General features: G+C 44.0%; 1 protein-coding gene and 1 long non-coding RNA gene across 7 annotated transcripts in view; both read left to right on the top strand.

Moving 5' to 3' along the window:
• The window catches only part of CDK5RAP2 (CDK5 regulatory subunit associated protein 2), a 135,805-nt gene that overhangs the window by 43,207 nt on the left and 65,533 nt on the right, over positions 1-27,065 (top strand). For all 6 annotated transcript variants that reach the window (XM_083597132.1, XM_083597129.1, XM_083597131.1 and 3 more), the window contains exons 14-18: positions 2,871-3,023; positions 13,492-13,589; positions 15,923-16,050; positions 20,745-20,860; positions 22,046-22,174. In XM_083597132.1, the coding sequence (XP_083453258.1) occupies positions 2,871-3,023; positions 13,492-13,589; positions 15,923-16,050; positions 20,745-20,860; positions 22,046-22,174 (624 nt within the window). The remainder of the gene's footprint in view (positions 1-2,870; positions 3,024-13,491; positions 13,590-15,922; positions 16,051-20,744; positions 20,861-22,045; positions 22,175-27,065) is intronic.
• On the top strand, positions 5,808-9,360 carry LOC310754963. Its single transcript, XR_014544113.1, has 2 exons — positions 5,808-7,550; positions 8,458-9,360. It is a non-coding gene; the product is annotated as an uncharacterized lncRNA (long non-coding RNA).

Genomic DNA, 27,065 nt, shown 5'->3' with positions numbered 1-27,065 from the left:
CAATGCGCTCAACGTGGGGCTACCTTTGACTCGGAAACTACAACTAATCCAGAATGCGGCAGCTAGACTGGTGACTGGGGGCGGCCGCCGAGACCACATAACACCGGTCTTGAAAGACCTACATTGGCTCCCAGTACGTTTCCGAGCACAATTCAAAGTGCTGGTGTTGACCTTTAAAGCCCTAAACGGCCTCGGCCCAGTATACCTGAAGGAGCGTCTCCACCCCCATCGTTCTGCCCGGATGCTGAGGTCCAGCGCCGAGGGCCTTCTGGCGGTTCCCTCATTGCGAGAAGCAAAGCTACAGGGAACCAGGCAGAGGGCCTTCTCGGTAGTGGCGCCTGCCCTGTGGAACGCCCTCCCATTGGATGTCAAAGGGATAATTAACTACCTGACATTCAGAAGACATCTTAAGGCAGCCCTGTTCAGGGAAGTTTTTAGTGTATTTTTGGTTTTCTATGGAAGCCGCCCAGAGTGGCTGGGGAAACCCAGCCAGATGGGCGGGGTACAAATAATAAATTATTATTATTATTATTATTATCATAGTCAGTACTTTTCCCCAAGAAAAGTAGGTGCGTGAGCTCGCTATGAAGTTGTTGCCAGGCGACTCTGGGCAGCTTTGAAAGATGCTGGTTTGACAATAGCTGCATTCATCGGCTGCAGAGGTGCTAAAAACTATGGCAAGCTGTTTGCCAGGCTCAGGGGTTTTCAACCTTTTTGAGTCTATGGCTCCCTTGACCAACTACATTCTTTCTGCAGCACCCTTGTGGGGCTCAGGAGCCCAGTTATGTTATCCCTTGCCTGCAGAGTTGGCAGCCCCTGAACCCTTTTTGAGCACCCTCCCTTGTGGAGTGTTCCCTCAGCCTCCTCTCCTCTCCCCTCTCCTTGGGAGTTCTCTGGGCAGCCACTGTAGTCAACCCTGGCCTCTGAGATACTCCTCACCCCAAAGAGAGGCACCTACTCACACAGCTCCACATGGATCTGGGAACATGATGTCCCCAACCTTAACAGCCTGATGGAGACTGGCCGAAGGTTAATATGAGACCACCATCTTACTTTGGAGGCAGCAGTAGCAGCAGCAGATGCTGCTGGTCCCACATGGTGGAAAGGCTCCCCTTCGGTGCCAGCCACTCAGCTCCCAAGCAGGGAAAAAGGCCAGTACAGCGCCTGCCTGCCTGCCTGGCCTCCTACTTGTCTGTCCATTCCCAACAGCAAGGGCTGGTGGACTGGCTGGCTGGCCTCCCTCACCCACTTGCTTGCTTACTCCGAGGTCACCTCAGCTCCTAGCAACCAGCATCCCCTGGCCAGCCCCAGAGGTACCATTTGCCTCCAGAGCTTGTAGTCAGGGTTGCTATAATAAACAGCCGTCCAAGCCCTTGGGAGGCAGAGACGTGAGAGGGCATCAGAGAAAGGAGGGAAGGAAAGAGGGACAGAGGACAGTGTTGCCCATGGCACCCCAACCATCATGAAAAGCACCCCAGGGTGCCATGGCACACTGGTTGAAAACCACTGGCCTAGCTAGTTGGGGTGTTGCCCCTGGTTCTGTTGAAGGTCAAATAAATGCACCACCACCTCCTTCATTCTCTTTGATTCAGGCTGATGACTAGGGCAGCTTGGAAGAGCCCTCACACAAACGTTTGTGCATGTGTGCAGTGTTAGAGGCCAGACTGGAAAGTTCACAGTCCACTGCTGCTACATGGGAGACAGATTGAAGAAAAGGAAATATAAATTGGCCCTGCTCTATATCTAGGAATGGCTAGGAACTAGGTGGAGTCAGATCTATAAAAAAAAAGTGTTGACTCGCGCATGTTGGCCAGTTTCTGATTTGACATGAAATGTTCGTTTTGGGCTTCTTAAAGGTAAAGGTAAAGGTAAAGGGACCCCTGACCATTAGGTCCAGTCGTGACCGACTTGGGTTGCGGCGCTCATCTCGCTTTATTGGCCGAGGGAGCCGGCGTACAGCTTTTGGATCATGCAGCCAGCATGACTAAGCCGCTTCTGGCGAACCAGAGCAGCGCACGGAAACGCCGTTTACCTTCCCGCTAGAGCGGTACCTATTTATCTACTTGCACTTTGACGTGCTTTTGAACTGCTAGGTTGGCAGGAGCAGGGACTGAGCAACGGGAGCTCACCCCGTCATGGGGATTCGAACCGCCGACCTTCTGATCGGCAAGTTTGGGGTTCTTAGAAGTATGTAAAAGCAAGAAGTGGGTGAGGAGTGTGTGGCCCGCAATGGCACCCACCTGAGAGGTGGCAAAATTGCTCTGGTGCGTTTTGGCCAAAAACCTGCTAGTCTTAATTTAGTGGGTAAAGCATAGACATTGCAATCAGAAGGCCCTAAGTTCCAGCTCCAAAATCTCTAGAGAGGGTTGAGAGTCTCATGTCTGAAACCCTGGAGAGATTCTGCCTATCATTGTAGACAATTGTAGGCTGGGGCTAGTGAGAGTTAGTGTCAAATAGCATTTGGTGGGCACTGTTTTGAGAAAACCCTGGTTTGGGAACTCCCACCATCTGAAGTGTGGCAGATGGCTTCTGAAAAAGCACTTTCAAAGTGGTGGTGCTCCAGATTTGGAATGTTACCATCTTCCAAAGATGCCTACCTGGTACCTACTTTGATGGCCGTTTTGGCATCAGACAGATTTTGTTTTGTTTTGTTTTCCAGGCTTTAGAAATGTTTAATCCATTTTATCTATGCTGATAGTTTTCGCTGCTTTGGATTTGCTGCTTTTATCATGTTGTTCTTATGTTGTTGTATTTAATTCTTTGTAAGCCACCCTGAGACCTTGCTTGAGGGGCTGGATGGAATTCTTCTTCTTCTTCTTCTTCATCATCATCATCATCGTTGTGACATGTATCTACTTTGTTTTCCTTAGAAACTTGATAGAGTGATTAAAGAAAAGGCCATGGAGTTTCAGACTCTTTTAAAAGATAAAGAGGATCTTCAGAAGCAGAATGAAGATTTAGAAAAGGAGAAGTGTGCTGCCCAGTCACAGCAGCCAATGATCCAGATGATCCCAGATTTAGAGGTAGGTTTGCCACTTAAAAAAAATTTAAAAAAAGAAAAGGCTACTGGAGATTACTGGTTGGGGTTGTAAATGGTTTTAACTGATTTTAATCTTGTATTTTTCTATTGTTGTGAAGTCAAACTGTTGGAAGGTTACAGCATCTGCTGTGGCTGCAGAGACTGATATGGGAGAGATTTGTTTTGTTGCAGCTGGGACAAATGAAGGAATAATGTTGTTTTACTGAAGTTGCACCATGAAATTTTTTTCTCTTTGTGATCCTCCCAGTGGTCATTCTTCATCTGGTCACTGCTATGGATGCATGACCTGACTTCAGTCTAGTCACTGCAGTTGCCTGTAAGGAATTTCCACATGGCAGGGTTGATGTTGCCAATTTTCATGTCTCGTTTGCAGACATTTTTGTAACGGGCCTGGTGCCCAAATTCACAGAGAGACCCTGACTGAAACCAGCTCCTTATAGAACACATCCTTTGGGATCCTGCCATCTTCCATTCTATGGACATATCTAAGCTGCTGAGACAGGAGTGTGAACATGCTCTGAATGTGGGCTTGGGAGAGCACATCTTTGTTTGAGACTCTGTCATGTCTTTCTGATGCAGCACATCTGGAAGGCACTGAGGCATCACTTCTAGCAGTTGCAATTTGCCCACAAAGCAGTGTGCTCAACATGCAAGCCTGGTAGATCTTCACCTTGGTCATTAGCATCACATTCTCCCATACCATTTTGGAGGGATGAGCCATTGCTGTAGCTTCCATGTCAATACTCTTGTCTAGCTCACTGTCAGTGAGGAGGCTGTTGGTTATGGTGGAACCCTGGTAGACAGAATTGTCTGCCACCTCAAGCATGTGGTCAGCACCACTGTTTGTAGGGAAGGCGTCTGAAGATGAGCAGTCATATTGGACAGTGCTACACATGTTCTTGTGGAAGGACATGATCATCTTGTGAAGCTTGGATGGCATCCTATCTTACTGAACTGTGTGGAGTCCTTTTCAGCTGATGAGGTCAAAGGCCATCATCATTTCTTTGGAGATGTACAAGGGGCAACTCTGCTCTCTGCATTTCTCCTGCAGCTGGCTCAGTGAGAAAATAATGTTGACTGTTGACCTCTCAGTTCTAAAGCTGCATTATGACTCAGGATAGACCCTATCAGTGAGTGACTGTAATCTGTTGAGAACTACATGGGTGAAGGCATTCCCCACAGTACTTAGCAGGGAGATTTCATGGTAGTTCTTGCAGTCATGACAGCCACCTTTGTGCTTGTAGAGGGTCACAATGCTGGAGTTGCACATTTTTTGTGGCACAGATCCTCGTTCCCAACTCCACAATAGCAGGCTGTAGCAGTGTGTCATGAAGGAGGAATTGCAACCAGCTTTTATCACTTCTGTTGGGATTCCAACTTGTCCTGAGGCTATACCACATGCCTGAGAGTTGGTGGCATTCTTCAGCTCATCAAGGGAGGGAGGGACATCCAGCTCTTCCAAGACAGGCAGAGTCTGGATACTGTTGATTGCTGGGTCAGAGACCATGTTTTCCTGCAAGTATAGTTCTTGATAGCACTATGCCCAATGCTTTACCTGTTTGCTGCAGCCTTCATACATTTTGCGAGTGTTGCCAAAGTCAGCAGCAAGTTGAATGCTCTGATGCAGCTTTAGCTATTAATCATTGGCACATTGTCTGGGAATCTGCTGGGCATCACCCCATGTGTGATGATCGTCCCTAACTCTGGCATTGAAATCTCCTAGCAGGAATAGGTCTTTGCAGTCTGGGACCCTTCTGATAGGCTGGTCTAATTCCTAGGTCCTTGGTCTGTATGTCAGAGCTTGTAATGGGGAAAGTAGACACTCAAGATGTTAATTTGACCAGAGGTAGTTGAGAGGTGGAAGGAAAGCAAGTGTTCTGAGTCCTTGTTTGGCGGTTCTATTGCAGACAGATGGAGTTCCTCACTGTGAAGCCTACGCTGTGAGTATGTGGCTCGTCTCCTTGCTCCCAAAAGGTGTAGTTCTTTTCTTGGAGACAGCCATTTGAAATGAGTCTGGTCTCCTCCCATAAAGCAGAAACATCAATGTTGAGCTCATTTTCAGCTCATGGTCAATGATGGCCATCTTCCATGAGTTATTGACCAACAACAGGTTGGTGGACAAGCCAGGACACATGGCCCTGATATTCCAGCTTGATAGGTGCAAGAGGGTTTGTTTCTTTTCTTTTTGCCAGGTGCAGAAGCTCAGTCCCCTTGCTGAGTGACACTCTGAGTGCCAAGCACCCACTGAAGCAGGTGGACAGTGGTGGGTCAGCATTTTATTCACTGGGGATTTCCCAGCTCAAGGCAGGCAGTAACTGACCAGTGAAACATGTTTATGTGTCCATTGGCCAAAGCAACATGTAGCACTTGTACCATATGCCAATCAAGTTGAGCTTACAGCTCATAACCACTGCCTCCTGCATTGTTTTTACTGCTCCCCCCCCCCACTTCTCCCAAAGATGTCCCACAAGGCAATGAGTACTGATTTTTTCTTGGGGTTTATTCCCAAAGCCTTTCTCACAAATGAGTATAGGCACAAGGCAGGGGAGGTTTAGGACCAATCCTTTAGCCCATTATCCTAGATGGGCTGTCTTCCCAGGCTGATGAGCCCCATCTGCCCCTTCGGTGGGGGGAGTGGAGTATACATGTCCTTAAGGCATGTGCTGATTCCTTGGGAATAGCTAAATAATAATAATCTCCCTAGGCCCCAAGTACAGTGTGGATGTACCTTTATGTTGGTTTGTGCAGCTGTCTACATCACTGATTCAGATGAATATGAGACCTGTAGTGGGACCATGCAGCTGGCTTTACACTGAGGAAGTGGCATTGCCTCTTCCAGGCCCACTTCCTGCAATTTCTGTCTAGTGGTATAAAGCACTGCAGAAGGCATCTATTTGGCTTTCTGATAGTTCAGATTACATTTGAACATCTCGCCACAACACCAAGGGCAATAAATTTGCTTGTACTTGGAGAATGCTGTCAAAGGTCTGGTTGCAGATTCCTCATAGAGAAGTGTGCAAGAGGTGGGTGGAATTACAGAAAACATGTCTAGTTGTGTAACTGGTGGAAATGGCAAAGAAAAAAAGATCAGCGGTATGTTGCAAAGGAGGCATTAGGATCAATGGGATGCTGTTGAAGCTGAGACTAGAGTGTCACCCTTAAATGGGCTACTAAGGAGGAGGTGCGGCAGGAGTGATTCTGCAGAAGAAGGGATTAATTAATTAATTAGCTGAAGCTAATGGAAGACACTTGGCACTGCTGAGGCCGCCTGAGCCTCAAAGGATCTATAGGTAGAAGTAACCCTAAGCCAAGTACTTGTTCCTTCAGAGGGCGTGTAACTCCATCAAGAGCAGGCAACCACCCTTCTATCTTGTCTTGGGAGCCACCCACTACTAGTGCCTCGGTCTTATCTGGATTGAGCTTCAGTTTGTTGGCTCTCATACAGTTCATTTCTGAGGCAAGACACTGGTCCAGCACATCCACTGCCATAACTGCAGATGTAAAGGAGTAGAGCTGTCTGTCATCAGCATATTGCTGACAACATACTCTAAAACTCCAGATAACCCCACTCAGCTGGTTCATGTAGATGTTAAACAGCATAGGAGATAAAATTGAACCCTGAGGAACCCTACATTGAAGGTTCACAGGGCTGAAGAGCGCTCCCCAAGCACCACACTTTGGAAATAACCATCTACAGGTGAAACTCGAAAAATTAGAATATCGTGGAAAAGTTCCTTTCTTACAGTAATTCAGCTTAAAAGGTGAAACTAATATATGAGGTAGACTCATGACATGCAAAGCGAGATATGTCAAGCAAAAGGGGCCCAAACCAAATCCTGAGTACATATGCATGCTTCTACTTCTCAGAGGTCCAATATTGCTCTATTTGCAATCCTTGTTTTGCTGATTTCATTTAATATTCTAATTTTCTGAGATTGTTAATTTGGGGTTTTCATCAGCTGTATGCCATGATCATCACAATTATATAAAGGCTTGACATATTTTGCTTTGCATGTCATGAGTCTATCTCATATATTAGTTTCACCTTTTAAGTTGAATTACTGAAATAAATGAACTTTTCCACAATATTCTAATTTTTCGAGTTAGACAAACACAATTCTCCAGGATGGAAGAGGGACTGGCACACGGCACAGTCACCAACTGCTGTGTGCTCCTTACCTGGTGTCCCCACACCATACCTGCCGCTACCGTCAACCACTGTGTGATTGGGGTCCTTCTGCTCTCTCCTGCTCCTCTCTTCCTGGAGCATGACTTGGTGTGTTCTTTGAACTTAAATGAGGCTCACTTAACCAAAGCTCATAAAAGTCATGTTTCACTCAAGGGTTCTGCAAATACACAACTTTTGTGTCCTGTTTACTGGGTAGGATGACTTACTCTTACTTGAAAAAATGTGTGTGTGTTTCTATGGAATCCTTTGACCTGGACACCTTGATTTGTCAGCCCTTCCGAGTCAAAGACCCCATGGATAGCATTGCCTACAAACTAGCTGGTAAGGGCTTTATCATTGTCTGTGAAGTGGTGTGGTGTGGATCTGGGCAAGGGTTGTTGTAGGATTCAAGAGCGAGCAGCAATCACACCCTTGTCCTTTAATTTGGGGGTAGAAGTCAGGTGTTCTTGCTTCACTGGTGTGCTCCCCTCACCAGATTGTAGAATGGAGGCAACAAACAACTGAAGGGGGTATGGGAGCCCAGAGTGTTTTCAGACTGAGCTTTCACTGCTCGGGAATGGGAAGGGGTGGCGACAAGGAGAAAGAGGTGAAGGAAGATATTTATATCGTGTTGGAAGGATAGGGTTTCTGTCCCTGTTCTCTTGCCCAGTTGTTTGCGTGATGTGTGCATGCATTCTGACATTAACTGAAGGTCCTGCCTGCTGTCCTTTCCTCACAATCTTAAATCATGATTCTCCATTCGGAACAACCCTGTTATTGGCCTTATAGCTGGTCAAAGAAGAGATCCTATATGGGGTTCTTCTCCCTCCCCCTTCCCCTTCTGGGTACCCAGCACCACACGTGTGTGTGGTAGCACACAAATACAACGTGCGTAAATGGGGAGTTGCGTGTACTTACAACACAAGGACACAGGCCATGCAAACAAGCTGTTTAGCACAAATACAAGCCACATGGTAGATTCTATGACACATAACAAGCACAAAAATATTTTGCTGCTCCATTATAATTTGCACTGTGCTTGTGACCTTTTTAATGTTTAGAGACATTAATGTCTTAGAGACATTGTGTTCATTCGGGGCAGGGATAAGTCCCATGCATAGAGCTGGAATACTTAAATTGCTGTAGCTCTAGAATTATAGGCAATGCACCAAAGTTTATTCATGTGGCCAGGGCTTTGCACCTGATGTTTTCCTAGGTTGGAAGTTGATGTTCTTTGTTGTCATTGCAGTGATGCAGATGTGCTGGAGTGATTGAAATTGATGCAGCCTGCCAGTTGTTGCTGAGTCATCTCAACTGTTCAAACTGATGTGGGCGATTTTTTCTCCCCTTCTGAGCATGCCCTGTCTTTCAAAATTGCCATAAACACATTGCACTCAGCCTCTCAGAAGTGATTGATGTTGGGAAAGTTCTTGTCAGGGTTGACTTCCTTAGGCAAGGCAGGTCTGTTTCTGTAAATGAGATTGGTCCCTTCCCCCTATCTACACACTTGAAACATTCCCAAATTCTTCTTTGTGTACACTGGCTAAGAATATATCTTATTGTTAGTTTTATAGAGCACCACCTACATCAGGGGTGGGGAACTTTGGCCCTCCAAGTGCTCAGCTCCAACTCCCATCTGTCTTCACATTCATCATGCTAGCTTGGGCTGATGGGAGTTGTAGTTCAGCAACACCTGGACTGATTTATGAGCACAGTGCTTCATGAAGTAGTAGCATTCAGGCCTCTGCCCTGTGGGACTTACAATCTCTCACTCATCACAGGGGAGGGAAATGGAGGCAGGGGTGAAAAGGGAAGGATTCCACTGTCCAATTCTTCATACCATAGCTTAAAGAAGAAGTGGAGATTTCCCAGTGGAATTGGGGGGTGCATGGTGGCCTGCTCCTGTGAACACATATAGTGATGTTCACCTTTCATCAACACACTACTATTTTTATGGGAGATCCTTCCTCTCCCATCTGAGGTTATAGCCCTCCCTGTGCTAAACAGTGCGGGGCATGGACTTTCAAATGATTGGAAGGGCATGTTGCAGCGCCTTGTGATGTAGTTCCTTCTCCCACTTCAAATTATTTTGAATTGTGAAATAACACCAACAAGATCAAATGTTAAAAACCAATTAAACATTTAAAATGCATATGTGTTTCTGTGTTGTATTTGTACTATCGCTACGACAGCTGCTTCTCAGCATTCCACTTGTCACTTAGGAGCAAGGCCACCTGCAATCAATCCCCCAGGTAGAGTGTCCTGATTTTACTACAAAGAAATGACCCAGTGGGGTGATCCTTGTTTAGTGCCACGTACTTCAGGATGACTCCACCAGGGCAGAAATCGGCTGTCAATGGCAACCTCTATATAAGTAAGCTTCTCTTCTGGAAACCAGATGCAGTTAAGGCAGAGTTGTTCTTCATGGGTGGACCTAGCTAGCCAACCTTCTAGCTCCTCCATATCACTGCTCTTCTCCAGGTGCATCAGAAAATGGCTGTGGGCGCTAACATTCCCAGCCAACAATGTTAAAAAGCCAGAGTACATGCTCAGGATCTCTTAAGATATAAGGCATCACCCAACTGCATTCATGATTTGAAATCTGCACTTTTGCTTAGGAATATGTTCTGGGCCAGGGTGGGGGGCATGGAGGATGGTTTGATACTAACAAGAATTTCAAGATTATGAAAATTCGACATAATACTATTTTATCTCCTTTCTAAAAGGCTGAATGTTAAATGGGATCTCAGGAGACTATGTAAAACTATTGGTGCTACATCTCTCCCCAGAATGGCATGTAAACAACAGAGGGTTTCTTAAATGAAATCTACTTTTTGACATAGACATATTTCTTCTTTTCCTTCCCAGACACCCCCTAATCTAGAAGAAATTGATCACTGTGACAGTATGTGTTTGTCAGAAGTTGGGGAAACACAAGTAGTTGTGAATAAACATGGTATGTTTATTGTTTTAGTATACTAGATAAAGTCATGAAGCCAACCCAACTTGGCTAGGGGTTCAAAACCTCATCCTATTGGTCCACGGTGGCTTGCTGTGATCGTAGAGGGGTTACATGCCCTCCCGGCAGGTCATGGCAGCCCTCAGAGGCTGGATGTCATGTGATATCATCAATCAAACTCTAAGGGACCAGTCAAACCATGGGGTGGCCTTAAGCATTTGACAGGAGATAGTATTCTTGTACTACTCATGTTTACTCAGAAGAAAGTTATAGTGAGCTCAATGGGGCTTATCCTTTATCAGGTTTGTTTTGGATCAACTAAGGGGTTATACCGTGTGAGACTTAAAAGTGTAGTTAGCAGTGAAATCCAAAAGTAAGGTACATTGAGTTCAATGGAATTGACTCCCAGAGACATGTATTTAGAATTGCAGCCTCAGCCTTTTAAAGCAGTTATCAGGATTAATTCTTTGAGCAGTGCTCTACATTCACCACAGGCCTCTTAAACTGATCCAGCTCCCATCTTTGGCGATCACTTGTAGCGAGTAAGATTATCTTCCATGAAAATGGTCTTAACAGTGTGTCCATGGTGACTGTGAAGGCCACTTCTGGATCTGCACATCCTTCCACAGTGGTGACATAGATTTCTAGGTGGGAGTTGATGACAGTGAGGATTTGCCAAACGTGCCTTCCTCTTAGCTCCTTTCTCCCTTTCGTCTTGAGTTCATGCTTCTTCAAAGTCCATGACACCTTTGGTAGAGACTGTTCTTCAATTGGAGTTCTCGCAGGCCAGTGCTTCCTAGTTGTTGGTGTTCATACTACATTTTTAAAGATTTGCCTTGAGAGCGTCTTTAAACCTCTTGTGTTGTTCACTGGGGTTGCACTTTCCATTCTTAAGTTGGGAATAAAGTAGATGCTTTGGAAGACAGGAACCAGGCATCCAAACAACGTGACCAGTCCAGTGAAGTTAATTCTGAAGAATCATTGCTTTGGCACATACCAGGCTGACCATTATTCAGAGATGCTGAGAGGTGCCCGGAAGGCACCTCTGTTCTAGGCAACAGTTTACATTGTTAAACTGCTCTGATAACCAAGGATACCTGGTGGTCGAACAAACTGACAAGCAGTCAACCCATGGAGCATGATTTTCTCCTGTCTAGATTGCTTTCAGGTCCGAGCTGCTGTTCCTGTTAGGAGTCTTGTAAGGAGTCTCCAGATAGCAAGTCTTTACTTCTCTACTTGTTTTGTATGTCAGGGTGTCGAATGCTTCATTAATTGTTTCTGTATTATAACCTGTGTTGGCTATGTATCTGCCTTATTCTTTGTAATTCATTGGGGAACTCATTGGAATAACTCATGCCTTCCATAGAAGAGATTGTAATCATATGCAGAGAAGAATACAATATTGCTCCTAATGGCCTCATCGCTGTTGATTTGTCAGAAGCTTTTCAAATATAAAGATGTGGTTGTGTAAATGCAGTGATGAATAAGAAAGGAGCCAGAAGCCACCTGTTTAATGCTTTCTATGTGTAATCCGTGGATTCAGACAAATGGCTGAAATGTAAGTGCTGACAGTGAAACAGCAAAGCCACCACAAGTGAATTTAGCATGTCTGTCTGTTGTCACGGGTGATTGGCGGTAGTGCTCGTTTTCCGCGATGTGTCTTAAGCATTCAAACAGTTTTAGTGTCAGAATTGTCATCTTCTTCACCCCCTCCACTACCATATTCTTAGCTAAACAAAGATACCGCACCGTTGATCCATCCTGTCTATCTAGCTACCATCCAATTTCCCTTCTACCCTTTCTAGACTCTTAGAACAGGTTGAAGAACTTGTGGTGGTGTTGGACTCCAACTCCCATTAGTCACAGACAGCATGATAAATGGTCAGATATAATGGGAGTTGTGGTCCAGCAACACCTAAGAGAACCACAGGTTCCCCATCCCTGTCATAGAATTAGGAGTGCCACCACTGTGAAGGTTCACTTCTGAGAAGAACCATCTGTTGCATCTGGTATGACAAACTTGCTGGGAGGAATGAGCCTGATAAAAATCTTAACCCTATGGGCAGACATATCTGGAGGCAGGTGGTCCTTCCTGTGACTACATGTCACAGAGTGCTGCTAAAGGTCAGAAGCAGTACTTTGAACCAAGCATGGAAATTATGCAGGAGACTATGTAGTTGTTGAGACAATGAGATCTAGCAAGAGGAGGTTCTGAGAGGCTTTCTGGATAACACAGTAGGAAGGAAGGCAAGCAAAGTCAAGGTTTATTATCGTCTAGATGAGAGAAGGTCACAGCATGAAACCCCTGCAAAAGTGTGCACAACCTGAAGCTTTGGAAACTTAAGTAGATGAAGAATTAAGCAGGCCACCTGCAATGATGATGTGGCACACAGAATGATAACATATCCAGTTCCCTGTTCAGTGCCGTTTGGCAAATGGAACACTTTGCATGTAGGGCAGTTGAAATAATTCCCACTGTGGAGTTTGTTTTAACATATCTGGGATATGCTCTTTAATAATTCCAAACATGCATCGTACAAACCTTGTGATTATTTTCTCCCATCTGGGCTGCGGTGGGGGAACAATGTTATTTCAGATGTAGAAGGTGGTGGTAGTCTCTGGCACTTGCTAACTTAATGAAGACATCTGACACATGCTTTGCCGGTGGTGTCAGCTGAGTGACATGGGGGGGGGGGGGAGAAGAGAGAGAGAAAAGGGAATGTATCTTCTAGTGTCTTAGTAGGAAAATGGATTCTTTAAACACTCAGGTGGACGCATTTCTTTTACTTACTTATTTAAATTATTGAGAACCTACCCGCCCCGTTTCTGTCCTTTAGGATCTCCAACAACAGAAAACAACAACATAAAATCAAGTAGATAGCAGTGCCCTAGAAACTGCAGTTATTCAGGAATTTCAATAAAGCTAAAGTAGGGCATCAGGAGGTGGGTTGCGGGGGCAGCTAATGGTCATTTATCTCAAAAGCCCTCTGAAAGAGCAAGATCTTCACCTGCTGTCTGAACCCCATTAAGGAAGGAGTCAGGTAAGTCTCCCCGATAAGAAAGTTTCACAAGATAAGCACCACAACCAAGGAAGTCTTGTCTCATTTCACCACTCACTACATGTCAGATGTCTGACTCATCAGACATTGGGAACATTAGCCACTTTAAGCTGCAGAAACTGTTCTTGGGTCCTTCTTGTTTTGAAAAAAAATGTTTCTGCCTCTGCTATTCATTCTATGACTGGTTCTTAATTTGCAGACAAGCACTCTTCCAGGGTATTTTTACTTAAGAGTAATTGGTATGTATTTCTGTTTTTTAATTTAGAAAACAAAGGAATCTGAATTTGCAGGAATAATGGAAGGTCTACAGAAAGAGCGTGACATTTTTTCAGCTCTAATAAAGTCCCTGCAAGATACCAATAGGTGAGTGTCAGATTTTGCCTTTGAATACAAACAATGATGTCTGGTCACTCATCAGATCAGTGGGATGTCATCCATTTGCAACAGCCCAGAGTTCTGGTAATAAGGAGGAATCTTACACCCTTATATTAAAGTACTTTGAGACCAAGTAGCTCCAGTGGTATTCTGTACCCACTGAAACTTAAGATGGGCTGCACTAGAGGCACAATTAGGTTCCTTCTTTTCATTAGATGTTGTTTTCTTTGTTCTCTTCCACCTCCAGCATGGCTGCAAAAAAATTGGAAGTTTTTACTTCCGTTTTAGATTAACTACAGCTTCCCATGTTGTCTGAACTTGATCAACTGTGCTTAAACTATGGTTTATTGAAACATGCCAGCTCCAAGCCATAGTTTAATAATCTGGCTTGTTTCAATAAATTATGGTTAAGATTAACCACAGTTTCAGGGTTTGGGATGTATTGCTAAACCATGTAAATCTAAAATGAAAACAGATGTTTCCAATCATCTCATGGTCACAATGAAGAGGAGGCTTACTGTAACTCTTTATGTAACTCATCCTATGCAGTGAAATATGAAAATGCAGAAAATTGGTGTTTTCATGGTACCTGTATGTCCACTGCAGCCTCAACGTCCTCCTTGCTCCCTGGTCCACCAGGTAGAGAGGAAGGGCCACCTGTGGAGAAGTGACCCCCATCCGAGGGAATCTTGACCCCCCACCTGATAGCAATTGACCCGCCTACCTGAGGGGAAAGTGACCCCCCACTTGTGGGAAGGTGACCCCCCACCTGAGGAGAAGGTGATGCTCCACCTGAGGAGAAATGACCCTGCCGCAGCGACAGCACTAACTCTTGCTGTCAGCTAAGTTCCAGAAGGAATGACCTTCATTACAGTTATATGTTTTAGGCAAAGCCAGTGGCCTTTTTTCTTTTTTAAAAAAATTCCAACAATACTTAATTCTTGGGTTTTTATTATTATTATTAGTTTTGCTCATACTTTTGCCAGCTTCTTTCACTTGGATGCCAGAAGCCAGGCAGTGATTGCCTCTAAACAGCAAAGGAGCTGAGCCTCTTTCTAATGCTGAAATGGAGAAATTGTAGCCCTGCAGAAGTTGCTGGACTCCCAGCTGTCATCAGCCCCAGCCAGAATGGCCAGTGGTCAAGAATGATGGGACCTATAAGCCGGCAGCATCCAGAGAGCCATAGGTTCCTGTGGTATAGACAATGCTGAGCAGGCCTGGACAAGGGTGGGGAACCGGTAGCCCTGAAGAAGTTGTTGGACACAAGCTCCCATCAGCCCCAGCCAGCATAGTCAACGACCGGGGATGATGGGAGTTGTAAGACCAATAACTTCAGGAGAGTAATTAGTTCTCCACCCTGTCCTATTAAAAGTATTCTGTATGAAGTAGGGCAGGTGCGGCTGGAGTTTTAAGGAGCACCTATTGTGGTTTACATAGTTTTATAAAATGTGTTCTTATTATCTTTATTTTGTTGGTTGGGGGAGCTGAGCATTTATTAGTGTTAAATGAATCCTTTCTCCTTTGAAGATTTCTCTTTCTCTTTCCCTATTTCTTAGACTGACTTAAAAAGCAACCTTAGCATTGGCATTCACAGATGCTTACTTTTCACTCTACCTAGAGAAGGCAGGTTAAAGTTTTATGTACTCAGGTCTTTTAACATCCTGCCTCTGGCCAGCAGCATGTTCCCCTTCTTATTTTAACCATGCAAATGTGATCCAATTTGCTTGCCATGTCATCATCCCCAACGACCTTTACTTTTGAGAACCAGCTCCATCCTTGGATGCTTTGCCTGTGTCACAATTGATATTAAAATAAGCCACATTTATCTTAAAATGTGGAGATTTTCCACACACACCCTTGAGTGTGGAAGTCATGAGTTCAGTGGAAGATGTGTAAGATAAAATAAATCTAATATATGTGACAAAGGAGTTGCTCATAGACGCAGAACAACAGGATGTGCCAAATGTACTTCAGTCTGATTTTTTCTGCGGGAGGGAGAAATGAGCTTGAAGTTGGCCCATTAAGTGTGCCTTGAAGGTTCTGAAAGATGCCAGAATGTAGATGTGCAAGGGTTTCTATTCCTTTCGTCTTATGTAAAGATTTTTATTTTTTTAATGCTGTGCGTCGAGATGAGAGGATTGCATGCTTTCAAGAGAGTTTAGTTCTTTCTGCTTTGGAGTGAATTCTTTTATCGGAACCTTGATGTATAAAAGATGCCAGAGGTTCACAAGAAAATGACCCCAACTGTTTGATGAACCTTGAGTGATGCCTCCTTACAACTTCAGCATACTGATTTTTTTTACTTTTGAATTTTATTTTAGCATAAATAACCTTCAAGAAGAGTTGCACAACATTTCTGTGTTACGTAAGCAACTAGAAGATGACATCTTAGCTAACTGGAATTTGCGGAGAGGGCTGGAAAGTCAAATCAAAGCTAACAGAAGAGAAGGTAAGGAAGAATATGTGGCAAAGCATCTTTCATAGCATCATAGAATTGGTAGAGTTGGAAGGGACCACAAGGGTCATCTAGTTAAACCCCCTGCAATGCAGGAATCTCAGCTACAGCATCCATGACAGATGGCTCATTCGAAGCAGCTAATTATGAACCACAGCAGGGATGGGGAACATTTTCAGAGCAAGGGCCACATTCCAAGCAACCTTCTTGACTCCATACGTCAGTAGTGGGTGGGTCCAGATGCAAAAGTGGACAGAGCAGTGGATATAAATTGTACGTTTTGTACAGTAGGCTAGTTTCTGCATACACACACTCACACACCCTTTTCTATAATCCACCAGACAAGCAAGGGACACTATCAGAGTTCACAGACGCATTCCAACCAGCCAAAAACACTCAGGTGTGCAGTAGGGCCAGTGAGGGGTATGGCAGGTGGGGGAAGTTTTGAGGGCCAGGTAGACCTTGAAAGCCACATTTTGCCCTGGGCTAGGTTTATCTGTCCTTGGTATAAAATGCGGGAGATCTGCTAAGTCACTATACCTCCTTCCTAGCTGATTTGGATTTGAAATAAGTTGATTACAACAGGTCTTTTTCTACAAATTGTTCAGTTAAATAGCACAAACTATTCTTTCTATTCAGTTCCCGCAGTCTGTTGCACCAAAACCAAAAAATATATATTCTGCACTGTTATTAACCTGGCGTTTCCCCCCAAGACCTCTGGTTTCTCTCTCTCTCTCCCTCTCCCTCTATCCTTCCTGTCCCACCTTTACTTTGCACTTGCTCCAAATTATTAAATATGCAAATTATGATTCTGCATTAGATTCACAATGCATACTGATCGCTAGTAAAAAATCTAATACGTCTAAAATGTCAAAAAGTTACAAAGGAATATGAGGGTAAAAATTATTTCAGTTAAAGGGAATGCTTTGGGACAGAAGTAAGTAGCAACAATTTCCTCCCGTTTTAGCAGGCTGTTACACTACCATTTTTCATTACTGTTGTTATGTACCACCTAAACATGTACTAAGCACTTAGTTTTTAATCATTTGCAAACAACTTCATGCCTAGTAGGGTTTATAATCTAAAATTTAAGAAGTGTAAGGCTTGTAATACAGTGTTGCCACCTTGTCAGACAGTGTAAAGTAATGGATTCAGACCTGATCTTTGCATGATGCAGAGCGAGGTGGTAGACTTCTGGCTGAATATAAATGCTTCCTTGCATTTAAAAACACATACACCAACCAGTTTGCTTCAAGTGAAAAGCTAGCTCAGGTTCTAGCATAGTTTTTTCTTTGTTGTGCTTCTTTCCTACCTACAAGGATCTTGTTCTGTAGGGCAACCAATCAATATTGGGGTTTCCACAGTTGAGCACTTCAGTCCATTCTTCCACTTCAAGGTAGCCAGTTCATTCAGCTACATGCATACATGCATAAAGGCTTTGAAATGGCAGCCCAGTTACCACTTACGTAGTGAGTGTACACCAGGAGTCAGCAAACTTTTTCAGCAGGGGGCTGGTCCACCGTCCCTCAGACCTTATGGGGGGCCAGACTATATTTTGAAAAAAATAAAAATGAACGAATTCCTATGCCCCACAAATAACCCAGAGATGCATTTTAAATAAAAGCACACATTCTATGCATGTGAAAACACTAGGCAGGCCCCACAAATAACCCAAAGATGCATTTTAAATAAAAGGACACATCCTACTCATGTAAAAAGACGCTGATTCCTGGACTGTCCGCAGGCCAAATTTAGAAGGCGTTTGGGCCGGATCTGGGCCCCGGCCCTTAGCTTGCCTACCCATGGTGTACACAGTCCATTTATTCTTATGTAGGGACATAGGTTGTTGTCTTACACTGAGCCAGATCATTCGGGATCCATCTAATTCAATATTGTTTACACTACTGGCAGTGGTTCTACAAGGCTTCAGGAAGGGGTCTCTTCCCAGCCCTACCAAGAGATGCCAGGGAACAGATCTTCAGCATACAAAGTGTGTGTGCTGCCATTGAGCTACAGTCTACCCAATATTCTAGGCTAGGACACCACAGGGCTACAAGTAAGACTTTGCAAGAGGGCAAACTAGTTTCAGGACCCTGGCCAGCTCCTTGTGGAATGAGGATTAGAGGCTGGATACAATAAACCTGCTTCACCTGGAACTGGGTGTGGAACACAGCTGTGGGCAGTTGGGCTGAGGAATTTATTGATCTATCATCCAAAACTGGTTTGAAATCCACATCATGATAACTGTTGCAAAATATTTGACCTGGCAATATATCACATATTATGATGTTAGAAAAACCACGAAGCCAGTGCTTTTCTCACGATTCCTGCAGTCCATCTGAGCTCTCCTCTCCTTCCTGCAGTGGGCAACAATCCTCAGAGCAGTTTCAGACAAAAGCAGCCCACCGGGAACTTTCCTTAGTAATATAGATGGTGACGCCATGAGCTTCTTGCTTTAAGGTGCCAGTCTGGTAAATGGTTGAGGGAGATGCAGGTCTGAGCCTGCCCTGTTGTTTAAGCCTCTTCCCTCCCTCCCTCCCTCCCTCCCTCCCTCCCTCCCTTCTCTCTCTCTCTCTCTCTCTCTCTCTCTCTCTCTCTCTCTCTCTCTGTCTGTCTCCCACCTGTTTCTCTCTTGTCAATGCTCTTTGTTTCTCATCTTCTGCATGTTTGTGTGTTTGCCTGTGTCCCCCCCCCCGTTATGTTCCCCATTTTCTCCTTACCCTTGAAATCTTCCCAATTATCTCCTCTCCCCTTTGCTTTCTCACACATTTGTTTCCCCAGCCCTGTACTTCCTTATGTGCTGCTTCTTTCTTTTTCTTCTCTGCTGTCTACCAAGTCCCACTGGCAGAAAAACGGGGGGAAGTGTTTTTATTTTCATTTTCTGGTGCTTACATTGTTGTTTCCCCCTAAATTAGCTTCCCTCCATATTACAAAGGAAGGGTTTTTCTTTTTTAAAGAACTTACCTCTTTGCTTGCTTGCCCTCGCTGCCTCCCTTTGATAAAAAAGTGAGAGATGGGTGGGCTGAGGGCTTGGGGGGGGTGAGGCTTCTGCGTCACAATAGGGGGAAATGGAAGGGAGAGATTTAACTGGCCACCTTATGCTGAAATAGGAGGTTGGATAGTTGTGAAGTGAGAATGATGGGGTGTTTGTTAGTAAGCAGTGCACCCTACTGAATTCAATGGAGCTTACGCCCAGGGAGGTAGAACTACATTTAGTTGAACTCATTGGGGCTTACTCATGCATTTGGCCCTCTGAGTGGAGAAGCAGATGCAACTTGACACTTGTAAATTACTTAAATTATTCTTCGATTAGTTGAAAATAGATTAAGCTGTTCAATAAATTTTTGTTGTGTAAAATTTTATCTATTCTTTCTAGTTTGGCCTGGTTTATAAAAGAAATGCAATTTTTCCTGGCAAATTTTTTAAAATAAATTTTTGTTCTGTAAAATTTTATCCATTCTTTCTAGTTTGTAGTTCTAGCTGTACTTCTGCAACTTTAATTTAAGAGAAAATGTGCTAATTAAAAAATTATCTGTACTGTAAAATAACAGTTGTAACAATATGTTTAAAAAATTGTCAGTTTTAGACCCCTAAGTAGTATCAGTTGCCAGGACATTACCTCGTTCACCTATACATAGTTCCATCCTTATTTCAGACATTGTGATATATTGGTATATTACATTGCTTAGCTGGTGATATATCATATTGTTGAAAACCAGATATTAAACCAAGTTCTAGTAGGGAGCCTGAGGATGTAACATCCACCTTGGACCGGCCCATAAAAAGCAAGTCTAGAGTGAGAGACTGGGGTGATGTCCGCTGTTTCCAGGAAGTCTTCTCATTGTGAGACTTTTATGGGTGAGCAGGACCCTGCATGAGAACCTGGAGGCTGAGGAGGAGGGTTTGTCAGCAGGAAAATGAATTCATATTGATTTGGTATTGATATTGATGTTGGTATTGGACCCCTCTGACCACATCAAAGTCTGTCAGTCAGTTGACTACTTTGCTGCATCATGGTAGACAGAAACAGTCATGTATATTATGTACCGCAAAAAATATCTACCCACTAAGGCATCTCAGAATCTGCAGCAAGCATGGCTGAGTTCTGAGCCCTGAACAAAATATGTTTGCATCGTTCCCCCATAATTCAGTCCCTTTGAACTGTTCATAGAATCATAGAATTGTAGAGTTGGAAAGGATACTGAGGATCATCTAGTCCAACCCCCTGCAATGCAGGAATATGCAGCTCTCCCATACGGGGATCGAACCTGCAACTTCGGCATTATCAGCACAATCCGCTAACCAACTGAGCTATCCTCAGGATATTAGAAATCCCTGCAGAACACTCATTCCCACTGCTGATTTCTGAGATTTCCTGAAGTAATGCCCTTACAACATTCAGCCTTCTGTTTTAGTCATAAGGACTAACAACTTGATTTTGTAAGAAACTGCTGAATCCCGCACCTGGTTTCATATTATATGCACTTTTAGCACATGCACAAAATCACAGAGTATGTAGATGTGACAGCAGTAAGAAGGGAGTAGAGATCTGCAAATAATGGTACACTCGTTCCATTGAATGGGTACTTCAGTTACAAAATATATTGGTGGTTTTTCAAGGCCAGAGCAGGAAATTCCAATGCAATTATATAGATTAAGCTATCTTCTTCTTCTTTTTTAAAAAATAGAGGAAACCCTATCTTCTTGGGGAGAACAGACGTCTTACATGAGCATTTGTTTAAGAGACCAGGGTGGTTTGGAGTTGCAGTTGGACCAGCTGTCTCATGAGGAGCTTAAGAGAAAGGTATTGTTTTCCTGTTCCTTTACAGTCGTCCAGTATTTCTTGGGCATGCCAGCCTGCTTCTTTGTTTGGAACTCTGATGTGGGTGATTTTTGGAGGATTGGGTTCAGGGAAGGACCTGCATGATCTATAAATGTACAAGAGGCAGTTGCAGATTCCAGGCATCAGGACAGACTAATCTGTCCATAATTCCTGACTGGAGCTGATGGGAGTTGTAGTCCAAAACATCTGGGGAACACCAGGGTGGGAAAGGCTACTGTAAGTAATATGCACTCTGCCCTGCCAAGCCACAAATATGCTGTGCCACTAAATGCAGTTTCTGAATACTTTTCAAAGGTATCCCAACACAGAGCACATTCCAGTAATCCATATGAGAGCTTACAGTGCACAATACGTCTGTTTTTCTTTAGAATGCTGCAAGATTCATGGGAGTTATTGAAATAAGAATTGTTCTTTCTCTGCATACCAAGAACCATTGCTCACATCCTGTGGTTGTTATGATTACAGATCAGAACCACATTGTGTACCTATTAAGAACTGTAATGAGTTTACCTATTACAACTGTAATGTATTTTTTCTTCAGAAGTGCCATTGCCCTCAGGTCCTTATTGCAAGCCTGCCATGGGCATCTTCTGTAGTTATTACTGTCATTAGCTATTTTGGAATATTTATTGGTTTGGTGGTATGTCTTAGGCTTGTTAAACAATTCATTTTAAATGCATCCAAAATTACTGATTTAAAATAATTATTATTTAATTGTTAATTTAATGTTGTATGTTGTATATTGTATTGTTTTAATTATGGTTATTGTATATTTGTCTTTGGGCTATTCTGTTGTTAACTGCTTTGAGTAGAATTTTGTAGAAAATGTGGCAACAACAGCCAGCCACCATCCCCATCATCATCTGGTTGGCTGCATTGAGAACGAGATGCTTGATCCAACAGGCTCTTCTCATGTACTCAGATTCTTAACTCCCTGTCATGGATTTCTTGGGGTATACACTCAGTGGGGGGGGGGGGGGGGAAGGATGCATACACACTTCAAACATGAACAATTTCAACTGGCAGGCAATGCACACCTACAGTGTATCTTTTAAGAAATTGGTTGTTGAAATCATGATGTATGAAGCAGGCTGAAGAATGTTAAGAGCTTCCAAAGTCTCTAAAGGCATCCTTTTGCTTTTTCAGGTTGCTGAACTCCTCTCAGTCGTGAAGGAGCTGCATTTGGCAAATCAAAACCTAAAAAAAAATCAACTTGAAATCTCCACATTGGACATTGTGGCAAAGGAAAGTCAGGATACTCTAGACCAGAGTGAGGTGAGACTTAGTTTCCTGGTGCTGCTAAAGCTGGTGGAAGTGCAGCTTTATTTTTAAACATGGTTTCTAGATACAGTAGTACCTCGGGTTAAGAACTTAATTCGTTCTGGAGGTCTGTTCCTAACCTGAAACTGTTCTTAACCTGAGGTACCATGTTTTTTTATGGTTCTGCTCATACTGCTTCCAGAAGGTGGTACTAGGGCAGAGATGGGGAACCTGATGTCCTCCACATGTCATTGTACTACAATGCATTGTACAGGCATTGTACTCTCATCAATGTCTGCCATCATGGCCAGTGATCAGGGTTGATTGGAGCTGTAGTCCAACAATAACTGGAGGGCACCAGATTCCCACCCCAATGTTAGATCTCTGCTTGACCATGTCTCATTTACACTTTTAGATTCCATAGAGCTTGGTTCCCACCCCATCTCTTACTGTTCAGCATCTACATGAAACCATTAAGTGAGGTCAACTTGGGAATTAGAGTGTGGTGTTAGCACTAATTCAATGACCCAAAATTCTGGTTCATCTCATGTAAGACAGTTGAGATGATACAGAGGCTCAAATGGCTTGGTGGAGTGGAAGGTATTTGGGCATTGAGGAGTCCAGTCGCTGGATAGAGCTGAGGTTGAGGGCTGCAGTCTTGGGTTCTTAGTTCTTAAGCTTGAGAGCCCTTTGTTACTGGGTTCAGATTGCGTGCCTCCATAGTCACCTCATTCTTGGTATCTGTGTCCAGGGTCCTGCTGGAAGGTGAGGCTGCAACATTCTTAATGCATTATTGGCATGGCACTGGACCCCACATAGCCTGATACTGTGTGTGTGTGTGTGTGTGTGTGTGTGTGTGTGTGTGTGTGTTTAAAAGGGACTCTGTTAACTTCTGGTTATAAGCATACTGGAGGCTTCTGAGTGTCTCCCCACATTTTTGTCTTGATCTGAGACCCCCAATACTGGATCTGGGTTTTTACAAGGTAACTGTTTCTTAAAGTAGAGGCATTGCTTTGGGGGAGATGTTTGCTGCAATTTGCGCTGCTCTCCTCAAGGGGGTACTGTTCCCCTGCAACTGTCAACAGAAAACAACAACAGTGGCATTTATATAACACTTTTGAGTTTTTTCAAAGTGGTTCACATATAGTATCTAATTCTACTCCTTAAAAAGAATCTTGTAAGTCTGGCCAGGATTTTGTGTGTGTGGTTTTTTTTTACACATTTTTTAATCCAGTTTTTCTCAAAAACAATGAAGTTTGCAGCCAAGAAAAACCAGGTAATAAGAACACAAAGGGATTAAGTAATGCCCCAAGTTATTAATTAATAATACAGATAAATAAAGTCTATACAAATTTCAGCAACCACACCTCAATCAAAAATCCAAGTAGATGGAGTGGGAGGAACAAAAACCAGCTTTCATGAAAATGAAAGGCCCCAAAGCCTTCTCAAAGAGCCAGGTCTTAACCCTATGTGCTTGGACTTGATGGGCCTCCCTGAGGAGGCCATTCTGTGGAACTGGCATGGCAACTGAAAAAGCTCCAATAACTACTGGATACCTAGCAAACTTAACTGAGAAAAGTAATTTTTTTAGTTTTATTTCTCAGCCTTCTACCCCACCCCTCATCATAAATCATAAATAATCTCAGGGCGACTAACAGCAGTTTAAAATACAATAGAATTGGGGCAGGGATATGCTGGGTTTTTTTTGGATATGCTGGGGGTTGAATCTGGGGCCTTCTGCATGCAAAGCAGATACCTTTACCTCTGAGTTGTGGCCCTCCCCTGAATACACAAGTACTTCTGCTACACCAGGGATGATAAAATCTCAGGACCGGGGACCCATTGTGACCCTTCAGGCTTCTCTGCCCTTGGAATTTCCCCAAGGCGTTTCCATATGTCACACTCCTCCAGGCACAGCTTTGAACCCTGAGTGTCCTTGAGCTCTGAGAATGCCAGTGGCTTGCAGGCAAGGTAGAGGCATTCTCAGAGCAAATGGCCACATTTGAGCCAGAAACAAATATTCAAGGAGGGTGCAAGGAAGGGTCAGTAGGTTGTGTGGCCTGGGGAGAGTCCTAAAGACCAGCCAGAGAGTCATGGTAGGCCTGCATTTGGTCCCTGAGCCTGAGGTTCCCATTAGGATAAACTATGCAATGGTAAGAGCATGATGTAGTGGTTAGAGTGTTTGACTAGGACCTGAGAGACCAGGGTTTAAAACACTGCCCAGCCATGAAACTCACTAGGTGATCTTGGGTTAATCACAATCCCTCAGCCTAACCTACCACACAGGGTTGTAACAAATATAAAATGGGGAAGAAGAGAAACATGTACACTACCTTGAGGTCATTGGAGGAAAGGTGGGATATATATACACACTGTTCAATAGTGCCTGTAGCGCCTGTCTCGGGAGATTGTGGACTCTCCTTTGCCATCTAGCCTCTGCTTAAATGCCTTCAGAAATCTGTCAGGGATGCTGTCATTGCAATGCAGATCTGGCATTGTTGATGCAGATGGTCACCAAGATTGCTTCCAGGTCTGTGAGTCTACAATTCAGTAGGGGACCATGGAGCAAGGGCTCAGAAGTTGCATGGAGCTTGCAAAAGAGTAGAGATGGGGGAAAGACAGATCTTAAGGTAGACAGAATAAATGGTTTTCTATTGGGGTTAGACAGATTCTTGGATAGATTTATCAACAGCTATTAGTTCCTGGTAGCTAAATGCAACCTTCAAATTCACAAGCAGTTTGTCTATGAATACCAATTATGGGCTGGGGGGAGGCAGCAGCGGATGATAGTAGCCTTCATGCCCTGATGGAGGACTGTAGAGGCATCTGACTGGTTGCTCTTGAAAAAAATGATGTTGGCCAAGTGTTCTCCACCACTCATTTCAGTCTGTTCTAATCTGATATCTAAAGGTAAAGGTAAAGGGACCCCTGACCGTTTAGGTCCAGTCGTGGACGACTCTGGAGTTGCAGCGCGCATCTCGATTTATTGGCTGAGGGAGCCGGCGTACAGCTTCCGGGTCATGTGGCCAGCATGACTAAGCCGCTTCTGGCAAACTAGAGTAGCGCACGGAAACGCCGTGTACCTTCCCTCCAGAGTGGTACCTATTTATCTACTTGCATTTTGACGTGCTTTCGAACTGCTAGGTTGGCAGGAGCAGGGACCAAGCAACGGGAGCTCACCTTGTTGCAGGGATTTGAACTGCCGACCTTCTGATCGGCAAGCCCTAGGCTCTGTGGTTTAACCCACAGCGCCACTTGCGTCCCTATTCTGATATCTAATATGGCCTTAATCCCAGAATCTGCATGTTAAATTGTTGTTTGGGGGGAATATTGGCTGAAAACATGCTTTCCTCTCCTCCTCCACCCCCCCAAATGTTACACAGTGGTATCACAGTGCTTCTGGCACTAGTTTGCAAAACAATCCTATTTCTTCTTGAAGAGTAGCACACACACACACAAATATATGTATGTATTTTTATATTTAATGTCTGTCCTGGACATTTGATAGCCCTATATCTTTTAGCAAAATAAGAAACTGGAAAAAGAGAAAACTGACGGCCCTTCAGGTGCTTACATGGCTTTCTCCAAGCTAAGCATCCCAGTTCCGTCACCGTTTCTCCACAGGACTGCACTTTTGACCCTCTTCATTGACTTTTTCTGAAGTCATTTGTCTAAATCCTTGAAATGCAGTGCCCAGAACTGAAAACATACACATTCCTGGGTTATACCTACATATCCTGTAGGCAGTTTTTTGTAGGAGTTTTGGGGGGTATTTTCATAGGGAAGGAAGGCTTAATGCCCTTCCCCTGTTCTGCAGCACAACAGTGCTGATCCAGATCTCTACCCTTGCTTCCTCAAGGTGCTATGAACACCTTTAAAAACAGCAGGGCAATGTATTTGGGGGTCTCCATCATCACATCTAATTTGGCCCTCAGCTCTGTACAGCATTGAGTGTGCCACCCACATTGAATAAATATTAGAATACTGAATTGGTCAAATTCTGGGTAGTGGGGCTTATTTTAACGTATTGGAATCTGCTTCATTTGGTGCTGCCATGGGATTTGTTCATTCCTCTCAACCAGCACATGATGCCCATCAAGATATAATTCTCTGAGCCCAGGACTTTCTCTTGGCTGTTTTAAAAATTGTATCATTTTTTCTTTCTGTGAAGACAGCAGAAACACAATCCTGCTAAGCCCCGCTGTAGAGTCTTCCTAAGTCATGTCTCCCTTGGGTTGCCGCAGCTCTGAGCTGTATGGGGTGCCTTCGGGCTCCAAAAGAGAGATAAAAAAGGTTGTTTTTCTGCTGTCCTCTGAACATCTGCTTTCAGATGTGCTGAGTCCTGCCTCTGGGACTCATGGGATCTTTGCAAACCAAGCATATCAACTATTCATTTAGGAAAAAACACATTCTCAAGGTTTTTCATTGCCATGGGATGATTTGAAAGAGGAAGCTTTATCCTTCATAGACCTTCTCCTGGCCTTGAGCCACATATTTTACATTTTTTTAAAAAAAATGGTCAAGCATTAAAAGTCTCTTCCTTGGGGTACAGCAATTTCTCCATCACTCAGAAGCTAACACTTGAAGTCTTGAATGCAGCTCTATGCTTGCTTGCTTCTTTGGTGGCCTTTTAAAGTAGATCAACACAATTTTAGTAACTTGGTGCTGGTCGGGAAGGAGCTCTTAGTGACTGTATGCTTTCTTGTATCAAGTTTCAGAGGCAGTATGCTTCTGAAGACCATTTGCTGGGGAACAATGGTGGGGGGAGGTCTCTTGCCTTCATGTCCTTCTTAAGTGCATAAGAGCCCTGCTGGATTAAGCCAACTGTCAGGCCACTGTTTATACACTTGGAGTTTTATCCAGTGTTAGTTCTACTCCAGGAAGACCCATTGGAATCAATGGACAT

The sequence above is a fragment of the Podarcis filfolensis genome, assembly GCF_964270895.1.
Source record: "Podarcis filfolensis genome assembly, chromosome: Z".
NCBI lineage: Eukaryota > Metazoa > Chordata > Lepidosauria > Squamata > Lacertidae > Podarcis > Podarcis filfolensis.
This window is presented reverse-complemented; position numbering and strand designations above follow the sequence as displayed.